Source organism: Bufo bufo, chromosome 1 (assembly GCF_905171765.1).
Source record: "Bufo bufo chromosome 1, aBufBuf1.1, whole genome shotgun sequence".
Classification (NCBI taxonomy): Eukaryota; Metazoa; Chordata; class Amphibia; order Anura; family Bufonidae; genus Bufo; species Bufo bufo.
This window is the reverse complement of record NC_053389.1, coordinates 682,966,840-682,978,341: the sequence shown is the minus strand read 5'-3', so window position 1 is coordinate 682,978,341 and position 11,502 is coordinate 682,966,840. Positions and strand designations below refer to the sequence as shown.

General features: G+C 42.6%; 1 protein-coding gene across 1 annotated transcript; it reads left to right on the top strand.

Moving 5' to 3' along the window:
- The first annotated feature begins 203 nt into the window (after positions 1 to 203).
- LOC120986721 (mesoderm posterior protein 1-like) lies at positions 204 to 1,111 on the top strand. The gene is made up of 2 exons (XM_040415428.1): positions 204 to 1,001; positions 1,103 to 1,111. The coding sequence occupies exons 1-2, from the start codon at positions 204 to 206 to the stop codon at positions 1,109 to 1,111; spliced, it is 807 nt and encodes a 268-aa protein (XP_040271362.1).
- Positions 1,112 to 11,502: the final 10,391 nt, after the last annotated feature.

Here is an 11,502-nt window from a genome sequence, read left to right as displayed (position 1 = left end):
TGTAGGAGTGAAATCGCTCACTTTGGTCCTCTGCTGAGTCTTCTTCCCAGGGACCCCCTGCCTAGTCTGCCTGGGCCCCATGAGGCTTTGATGTGTTGATGATGGTGGTGAAGGTGACAATTCACACCTCTACAAGCTGGATAAAGGCTTGACAGTTCACTTCTGCTCACAATTCCACAAGAACTCTAAGAGGAAAGGGAGACATGGAAAACTCTTCTATGCCTCTCTACCAGCAGGACAACATGTACCAGACCTGTGCCACTTTACACCAATACAATTATCCAAGCTCTGAAGGATACAGCAGTCTTTCTCCTGCATCTTCCATAGACTCCATTGGCCTATCTCCTCCATATATTGGTTATGCAACATCACAGGAAGCATATGGTAACATTTCTATGCCTTGTTCTCAGCAAATGGATGTGAAAATTCAACCTAACATTCCTTCAGAAAAGAAAACCAAGAAAATGAAAGGAAAACTACCATACAGTCAACGACAAAGTGCAAGTGAGAGGGAGAAGATGAGGATGAGGAACATCTCCAAAGCTCTACAGAACCTTAGAAGATATCTCCCTCCTTCAGTAGCTCCAATTGACAAGACTCTAACTAAAATAGAAACACTTCAGTTGACCATAAGCTATATATCACTGCTTTCTGAACAGCTGGGGCTCAGTGAAGAAGTACTGGAGCAAAGAAGACAAGCTGCCATACAGACAAGATGTGCCCAAGATGTTAGCTGCTGCATGGATATGAGTCATTCATTGTGTTCAGAGTCTGTAAAACAGAATCCGCCAATTGGGCCACCTACAGAACATATACCTTTAACAAGAACCCCAGCTATTGACTCTAGGTGGCTGAATATGCAAACAAGTTGCCAGATGCCATATGAAATGCCTCAATACCATGCATTACCAGTAAGCCCACTACAGAACCATTATCAAGAACCTGGTACAACACTGTCTCAGCCAGCTAATGACTACTATGTCACAAGCCACCAACAAATGGTAAGCATCTCTTTAAAAATAGTATATACCTTGATATTTGTCTATAAGCATTCTAGACCTTTGGTAACATAGCTGAATATGAGTATATGTAATTGTTTTAGACTTTCTAAGTGAATGGTTTATTTCCTTAGTGACCACACCATTTTTTTTTTAAATCACATCCCAAGAGCTATAACTTTTTAGTTTTTTCATCAATGTACCTGTATGAGGGCTTTTTTTTTTTGCAGGACAAGTTACAATTTTTAATGCACCATTTTGGGTATATATAATAATTGATTAACGCCAGCTGTCTAACTTAAACCCGCTTAGTTAACGTCAGTAAAAAGGCGTATTAGTGGTCACTAAAGGGACCATGCCTGGAGCTATAGTCTAAGACCATCTTAGGAGGCATATTCTACCATCAAATTAAACATAAATACAACTGTTTAGATGAAATGTACAGTATGGTCCAGTATGTAGTAAAATATTTGCAGTTAATATTAACTCGACTGTTATGATGTATTTATTAGGCCCCCTGTGAAGAGTACTCACACCTGGTGGAGATGTGGAGGACAGAACCATCTCATGTCTGAACATGAAGACAAGACTTGGAGCTTATAAAAAGTGACTCACCTAAATTATTGGGTTTATACTATGTATATACGTATTCTCTATCTATTCCTTGTATGGTCTCTTATTCAGTTTGGATTGAATTCACAATATTTATATATCTATTTATAAAATATTTGTATTTTTCTAAATCATAGTTGCCTTTTATTTGGGGAAATTATGGGAATTATTTAGGATTAAGGAACTCCTTTTCTATTATTAATTTCGAAGGTGCTTTATATATGGAGTACAGTGAGGATTAAATAGATAACTTATAAATAAACTTAAAAAACATGCAAGAACAATAGATATGAATGAAGTAATCTAAAGGCTAGAGGGTGGAACATCTGATGTGGTATGAAGTGTGTAACATAATTATTATAACATAAGGGTTTGTACCAAGTTTTAAACGTATCCCCTATTCACTGGATAGGAAATAAGTGTCGGATTGGTGGGGCTGTGCTCTCTGGGACCCCCACTTATCATAGGAATGGGGGTTCCTGTGTTTCCCTGTATGAATAAAGCCATGGTCGAGCATGCCGCTCCATACTTTCCTATGGGACTGTCAAAGAGTAGCCAAGTACAGAGCTGGAAGTCTCTGGCAATCCTACAGAGATTAATAGAGTGGCAGTGCACATGCTTCAACAATGCTCCATTCACACGGGTAGACATAGGACCCCTGTACTCATGATTGGTGGAGATCCCAGTGGTCCCAGCATTAGTAAGTGCCTTGCATTAACTTTCTCTACATGATAAATGTCATTTGTTGAAGTGAGACAACACCTTTAAGATAAGGAAACTCGTCAAATTTCATTCTATTTATTTCTACCCTTTTTGTAACTTTTTAAAACTCACAGCTAATGGGTAAACAAATGGATCCCTACAAAGTGGATTTGTGAAACAAAATCAGTGGGATCCTCTCACTAGTTAATTCTTTTATGCCAGGCATGCTCAACCTGCGGCCCTCCAGCTGTTGTAAAACTACAACTCCCACAATGCCCTGCTGTAGGCTGTTCGGGCATGCTGGGAGTTGTAGTTTTGCAACAGCTGGAGGACCGCAGGTTGAGCATGCCTGTTTTATGCTTTTCAAACAATGCATATTAATAAGGTTAAGTTTACTCTGTGTTTGCAGTATATGCTGAACATACTCCCTGTGTCTCATTGGCCAAAGAGTGTTGTTTTTTGGGTGGAGTGTGTGTGTGGGGGGGGGGGGGGGCATACAGTATGTCGGGGCAATATGTGTCAACATACCCTTTTTAAAATATATTCAATAATAAAAAAACAGCTGTGCTATTCAATATGGAGGCATCCCACAAAAATCATACATAGGCTTCTGTCACAGATAAATACTCACTGAAAAATAATAACGCACTCAGAGTTGTTGGAATTGAATGGAACTTTATGTGTGAATGTAATCAGTCAGTGATGCCCAACCTACGGCCCGTGGGCCAAATCTGGCCGGCGAAGCTGTGTCATGCGGACCGTGCAGTTAGGCCAGACAGTCCGGTTTTAAGAGTCCTGGTCCTCCGTCCGCGCAAGGCCAGGACGGACAGCCAGGAGTCCTCCTTTAGTGTGGTACAGGGTCAGGGTCCATTTAAGTTTACCCATGGCAGGGGCAGGCAGGCAGCACGTTGCCCGCACAGTGTGCTGTATGACATGACGTCATAACGCCATCCAGCGCTGGCTGCGTCGTCGGACAGAACTGTTATCTACAGCAGGCAGGACGGAGTGCGGGTGCCACTGTCAGCAGTGTACGTCAGTTTAATGGCGGTGCATCTCTGACAGGTATTTGTATAGCGCAGTCACACCGCAATATTGTGCTCACAGCATCATTAGTCTTTTGCCCCTCAATCTGTTCCTGTGCCGCATGTCCAGGGAGCTGCTCAGTCATCTGCACAGCCTTCACTCTATAGGGGAGGAACATCAGATAGGGGTGAGGGGGACGAGGCGCCCCTTAAATCACCACTGTAGCTAATAATATACATGCCCCCCCCCCCCCCACAGAGTACAACAGCACACGAGGAGGAGAGATTCGCTGCGTACTAGGGGCACATATTTTACATGACTCCTCTTTACTAGTCCCAATGTTCCCAAAAAGAAGTCACATATACCCCCATAACAGTGTGCAACCCACATATACCCCATACCAGTGTGCCACCCATATATACTCCATAACAGTGTGCCACCCATATATATACTTGAAACAGAAGAAACGTCCAGCACATAGTAGGTTACAACGCTGCAACATCTTTATTCCATCGTAGATAAAATCAGTATACAAAGCAGTGGTCGTCACCTCCATCAGACCGACATGTTTCAAACCAAAAAGGTTCTTAATCATGATCTGTAAGTGATCGGAACTCGGACAAACTTGTTAAACCTATCCTCCAATCAGATGCGAAAAGAAGGGGGGGGGAAGGGAAACCGCAGGTGATTGGAGGCGTGGAACAAGAGAGTCCGACCCCGGACAATCCTTTTTCCGCACATAAAAAATCCCACCCAAACACGTGTAAATATATGAAAACTAGAATATGTATAAACACAGTAATCCATAAGGAGAATGCCTTCTCCTTATTGATTACTGTGTTTATACATATTCTAGTTTTCATATATTTACACGTTTGGGTGGGATTTTTTATGTGCGGAAAAAGGATTGTCCGGGCAACTGAACGCAATCGCAGACAAAACTGACTGAACTTGCTTGCAAAATGGTGCGAGTTTCACTGAATGCCTTAGGGTACTTTCACCCTAGCGTTGTTGGATGCGGAAAATCCGTATGCAAACGGATATCTTTTTTTTCCTGGATATGGATCCGTTACACTTCTTAATTGAAATACCGGATCCGTCTTTCTGGTATCATCCAGATTAACGGATCCGATATTTAATGTTTTCAAAGCTAGAAAGAACTGCGCATGAGCAGCACGAAAAACCCGATCCGGCAATTTCCGGAACACTTGGTACCGCTTCCGGCATTAATACATTTCAATGGAAATGCGGTAGTGTTCTGGAATTTGGGCTGGAAAAAATACCCGGTCAAATACTGTACAAGGGACGGAACGGAAGACATCCTGATGCATACTGAACGGATTGCTTTCCATTCAGAATGCATTGGGACAAAACTGAAGTGTTTTCCGGTATTGAGACCCTTTGATTTCAATACCGGAAAAGTATAATGCTAGTGTGAAATTACCCTTAGCTGACTGCTGGACTTTTCAGAACATCAGCCAGAAAACCTTTGAGGGGAAATAAAACCTCTTGGCAGCTGGAACCAATAGGAAGCATGGGCAGGGAAGGGGACGGACCGGCAGGCCCGTCTCATTTATTATTTCCTGTTTTAGGCGTAGAAAATGGTCTAAATGTAAGTCAGCTAGGAAGTTGCCTTACATTTAGTACCTAGATGCGCCAAAGTTATGGAGAAGCCGGCACCTCTACATAACTTTGGAGGATGCACCGCCAGCTGTGGGTCTAAAACGTCTTAATAAATGTTCCCCAATGTCTGCAACCCTGATAGGTAGGCCCATAGCATTGTGTTTTACATATTGCATGAAGCTATCATTTTATAGTCTGCAGGTCATTAGTATTTGACCTTGCATGGTAATATTATTTGTTAATATAGCTCTATTTGTGCACTGTATGACAGCATAATCTTCACACTGTGTGATCACATAATGTTGGCACTTCATGTTACTGTGGGACATACAGTACAGACCAAAAGTTTGGACACACCTTCTCATTCAAAGAGTTTTCTTTATTTTCATGACTATGAAGGCATCAAAACTATGAATTAACACATGTGGAATTATATACATAACAAACAAGTGTGAAACAACTGAAAATATGTCATATTCTAGGTTCTTCAAAGTAGCCACCTTTTGCTTTGATTACTGCTTTGCACACTCTTGGCATTCTCTTGATGAGCTTCAAGAGGTAGTCCCCTGAAATGGTCTTCCAACAGTCTTGAAGGAGTTCCCAGAGATGCTTAGCACTTGTTGGCCCTTTTGCCTTCACTCTGCGGTCTAGCTTACCCCAAACCATCTCGATTGGGTTCAGGTCCGGTGACTGTGGAGGCCAGGTCACCTGGCGCAGCACCCCATCACTCTCCTTCATGGTCAAATAGCCCTTACTTTCAAAGTTTTCCCAATTTTTCGGCTGACTGACTGACCTTCATTTCTTAAAGTAATGATGGCCACTCGTTTTTCTTTACTTAGCTGCTTTTTTCTTGCCATAATACAAATTCTAACAGTCTATTCAGTTGGACTATCAGCTGTGTATCCACCTGACTTCTCCTCAACGCAACTGATGGTCCCAACCCCATTTATAAGGCAAGAAATCCCACTTATTAAACCTGACAGGGCACACCTGTGAAGTGAAAACCATTTCAGGGGACTACCTCTTGAAGCTCATCAAGAGAATGCCAAGAGTATGCAAAGCAGTAATCAAAGCAAAAGGTGGCTACTTTGAAGAACCTAGAATATGACATATTTTCAGTTGTTTCACACTTGTTTGTTATGTATATAATTCCACATGTGTTAATTCATAGTTTTGATGCCTTCAGTGTGAATCTACAATTTTCATAGTCATGAAAATAAAGAAAACTCTTTGAATGAGAAGGTGTGTCCAAACTTTTGGTCTGTACTGTACTGTATATATATCTTTAGCTTGTGAAATACATGTGACTATGTAAAGATTCCTTTACACTTGACGATCTTACAGCAGATTGCTGGGAAGTGTTCCTTTTCGACAATCTGCTGATCGCTAGCAGAGGAGACCATTTACATGCAGCGATCTCCTCCAGAGTATGGAAAGGAGTGATCGCTAATGCCATCACTCCTCCCCATAATGACTCGTTGCTTGCCGGCAGGAGATCGAGTTTACATGGCATGTTCTGCTGCCCATCACTTTTGCGTGTGCACAAATGATCGGATTACCCGATGAACAAGCGTTTCGGTCGTTCATCGGGTAATAGACGATACATTTACACCGCCCGATCATCGCTAACGAGCATTACTATGAACATTTGTTAGCGATAATCTGTGTGATTCTCGGCCCATGTAAAGGGCCCTTAAGTCATAAAATCTTTGATCAGCTTCACACCTCTGTGTCTCTGTGTCAAATTCTCCCAAATAATGGAACGGCAAATCATAATGAGGTGGATATTATGGGGGACTTCAACTACCCAGATATAGACTGGGAAACTGAATCTTGTATATCTCATAAGGGAAACAGGTTCTTGGCAATAACCAAAGACAATTACCTCTCCCAACTGGTTCAGGACCCGACTAGATGGACAACCATACTGGACTTAGTATTAACCAATAGGCCCGACAGAACAACAGATGTGCAGGTTGGGGGACAACTGGGAAATAGTGACCATAAAGTAATAACCTTACAATTGTCATTCAAAAGAGCGTTTCTACAGGGAGGAACAAAAATACCAAACTTCAAAAAAGCTAAATTTAAGAGAGGCCTAACTAACTGGGACAAAGTCCTCAAAAATAAAAATACAGCCACAAAATAGTTGAGATGGATTTAGGGTACTTTCACACTTGCGGCAGAGGATTCTGGCAGGCAGTAGCGTCGCCGGAACCGCCTGCCGGATCAGGTTTAGGATCCTCATCCATATGACAAATGCACTGAAATGCTCTCCGGTGTCATCCGGAAAAACGGATCCGGCATTTATTTTTTTTCACTTTTTTTGCGGTCTGAGCATGTGCAGACCGCAATGCCAGATCCGTTTTGCCGGATCCGGCATTAATGCATATCAATGGGAAAAAAGTTAAAACAAAATAACGTTTTGAAGGATAACCTTACTAAACAGGAGAGATGAGCCCCCAGCAATTTGCGGGAGAATAAAGATCTAATAAAGATCTAATAATTTAAAAAATCAGATAAGGGTGGTAATGTAGTTGTGTTAGATGCAGGTTTATATCTGAAATGTAATGAGGATTTGCTGGGGGATACATCCACATATAGAGTACCTAAATCAGATCCTACTTGGGAGTTTGTTTCAGCTGTATCCAAATTGCTAGATGAGGGAGTCTCATTAGGAGTTCTTGATTTGAAACTCAGAGACTATCTTCTAATAAATAAACCGGTAATCCCTATCTTTAACTCACTCCCTAAAGTTCATAAAAAGCTCTCCCCCCCCCCTTCCCCATTACAACCAATGGTATCAGGCATAGGGAGTTTAGGAGAACGTTTGGGAGCATGGGTGGATCACTATCTACAACCCCTTGTACAACGTATCCCAAGGTATTTGAGAGATACAAAACATGTGTTGGAGCTGACCAGTAATCCTCTGGGCTTAGGGAGCTTGAAAAGACATTTAGATCTTTATAGTAAACATAGTGCTGCTTTGAAAGAATTTCTCTATATGTCTGTGGAGTCATAATTATTTCTCCTTCAATGGGACTTTTTATTTGCAGACGAGAGGAGCATCAATGGGTGCTAAGTTCTCCCCCTCGTTTGAAAATATATATATGTCCCATTGGGAGGAACAGTACCTCATGACCGAGGACAATATTTTTTTGCCCTTGATCATGCGGTACGGAAGATTTATAGATGATATCATCTTGGTTTGGAACTCCACAGAAGAGAATTTTTCAAATTGTGTGAGGTACATGAATAAAAATGAAATGAATCTTCAGTTTACCCACACAATAGCAGCCAAGGATATTTCTTTTCTTGATGTCAAACTCTCGAATAGAGGTAAGGAGGCAGTCAGCAGCAACTACAGGAAGGATACAAGTAGAAATATTTTGCTGTTGGCATCCTCATGTCCAACTAAACATGTAATCAATGGGATCCCTTATGGTGAGACCATGAGAGTCCGTCGTAATTGTTCAGAGGACTCTATGTTTGAGTCAGAGAATGCAGCATTAAATAGAAGACTCAAAGCAAGGGGTTAGAGCAGGGGTGGGGAACCTCCGGCCCGAGGGCCGTATGCGGCCCACGGTATCATTTCATGTGGCCCCCGGCCCCCTGCCAGAACATAATGTGAAAATGCTTATGACCCCTTCCATTATGGAAGCGGTCATTAGCATACGGGAGGCACAGGAAGGTGAGAACAGCACTGCACTGGCTGTCCTCACCTTCCCTGGTCTTCTTTCAGCCCCACACTGTGTCCTGACACATCCAGCGTCAGGACGCAGTGCACGTAGACGTGCACTATGACCTGACGCTGTGCGGTGTGAGGTGACAATATAGTGCGGCAGGAAGAAGAACAGGGAGGGTAAGTGAATCTGCCAAGAGGCAGCGCCGTACGGAGCTGGAGAGGTAAGTTTATTTGTTTATCTTAAATACAGTATCTGATCTGATGTCTGATTGGGGCTGATCTGAGGCTAAAGGAGGGTGGGGAGGGTCTGATGGGGGTCTGATCTGAGGCTTGGGAGGGTCTGATCTGAGGCTGGGGGTGTCTGATCTGAGGCTGGGGTTTGATAGGGGTCTGATCTGAGACTAGGGGGGCTGATGGGGGCTGATCTGAGGCTGGGGAGGGTCTGATGGGGGCTGATCTGAGGCTAGGGAGGGTATTATGAAGGTCTGATCTGAGGCTGGGGGGTCTTATAGGGGCTGATCTGACCCTGGGGGGTCTGATGGGGGCTGATCTGAGGCTGGGCGTCTGATCCGGGTCTGGTCTGAGGCTGGGGGTCTGATGGGAGTCTGATCTGAAGCTAGGAAGGGTCTGATTGGGGTCTAATCTGAGGCTTAGAGGTCTGATGGGAGTCTGATCTGAGGCTGATGTAGGCCTGGGGGGTCTGATAGGAGGCTGATTTCAGGCTGATGGAGGTGGGGGCAGATATTTTGCTGAGAAAGGGACAAAGGCAGGGACAGTTGCGAAGAAAGAGGCAGGGAGAGTGAAAGCTGGGTGAACCCCTCTCTGGACCCCCTGGGTTTAGCTTCCTGCCATTAATGTCAAATAAGTAACATTCTGATTTTAAAAATTAGACTGCTATGTGTGGTCAATATGGCGCCTGTATTGTATGTAATATACTGTATATATATAGTGCAGGCGCTATTTTGTGCTGCAAAAATACAGCCCTCTAGATTATTTTAATTGAAGTGCAATTTCTGTAACTTATCCCCAAGTCAATTATATGTTTGACCAAATACAGCAGTAAAAAATTTTTATTGAGAATTTTGTATGGCCCCCGAATGATGTTACAAATATCCAAATGGCCCTTGGCAGCAAAATGGTTCCCCACCGCTGGGTTAGAGTGAAGTTTACTGAAACAGGCAGAAAAGAAGGTAAAACTTCTAGATAGAAAAAAATGAATTACTCATAAAATAGAAAAGTGAAGTGAAGTGGAAGTACATAAACAACTGAGAGTAGTAACCACCTTTAGTAGGCAGTTTAATGAAATACGTAATATCATTAGGAGGTATTCACCTAAACCAGGATGATAATTACGACGGATATTAGAACCGGGCATCCAAGTAGTGAGTAAACGAGCGCCTACTATATCTACCGGTTTGTCTCCTAGCCTGTTCCTACAGCGATCAGGCCTGAGTGGGAAGACATGGTTGGACGTGACTGGCTGCTATAAATGTGGACATAATATCTGTAAAACCTGTCGCTTTATAAAACTAAGTAAAATGTTGAAATCTAGTGTTACAGGGGAATAGTTTAACATTAAATCGTATATTAACTGCAACATGGCCACATGTAACAGCTGTGACGTTCAATACGAGGAAACACCTTTCAAATCTGAAAGTTGTGAATGTCTCTATGTTGTCTCGACATGGTATGAATAATAGACATGAGCTCATCTTTGAATATTGATTCGAATTCCCAGTTGTATGATGTTGTTTTTGCATGTAGTTTTGTATTTTGTGATGTCACTTGACACACCTCCGTCTCTGATTTAATTATTATTCAACTCATGGAGAGGTAGGTGTGCCTTAAAGGGTTTCTGTCAGCAGGAAAATGGGTATTAACGTGGCTTACATTAGTGATGTACTAATGTCAGCTGAACATATATAATAGTGCCATCTCACTGACGAAGCCGCTGAGGTGAAACGCGCGTCGAGGTCTTGCGCTTAGGGCTATTACATCCATCTGGGCCTGGTCATGTCTTCAGGTACGTCCCAGGACTCAAGTGTCTATTGAGACACCATTATAGACACTGCCATAACAGCTTCTATTTTAGGCCTATGTTATTGATCAGGCTATACAGACATACTATTGTGTGCTGTGTGTAGAATAGGCTGTGGATATTTTGGTACCAGGCATTATATATATACCGTATCTATGTTGCTGATGGTTGCCATGGATGCTGGCTGTGGATCGCACTAACATCCATGAATTTTTCTTGAGGTAATTGCAGTATATTATGTAATTCCCCATTGGGGTGTGTATACCTTATACTATACACCTCTTTGGTGCACATTGGATGTTGTGTGTCACAGCACGGACCTGGTACCGATAAGTGCTTACTAGCCTTGTGGGGATACATGATAGTCCAGTGGAATATATGCCCTTTGCTTCTCTGTAAAGTTTTTCCATCTTGCCCTTTCTCTCTCTATTTTATACATAATAAAGTGATATGAATTTGGATATATTATCTCCACTGGCTTTTTTGTTGTGACGTTGTGTGTTGCTCCAGTTGGAACGTTGTGCTGTCGATTGTAGACAGAGAGGTTTGTTGTAGGTTAACAAGGAAAATGGTTATTAACCTGGCTGACATTAGTGATGTACTAATGTCAGCTGAACATACCTATAATAGTGCCATCTCACTGCCTGCCGCTGTTATTGAGAAAAAAAATAACTTTATTTATTACTTTATAATATGCAAATGAGCCTCTAGGAGCAGGGGGGGCGTTGAAGAATAATGCCCCCATTAGTGCCCCCCAGGAAACATAATGCCCCCATTAGTTTCCCCCAGGAAGAATAAAGCCCTATTAGTGCCCCCCAGAA

Excerpts from the sequence above, each read along its gene's own strand:
- LOC120986721 (XM_040415428.1), top strand. The coding sequence starts at position 204 with ATGGAAAACTCTTCTATGCCTCTCTACCAGCAGGACAACATGTACCAG.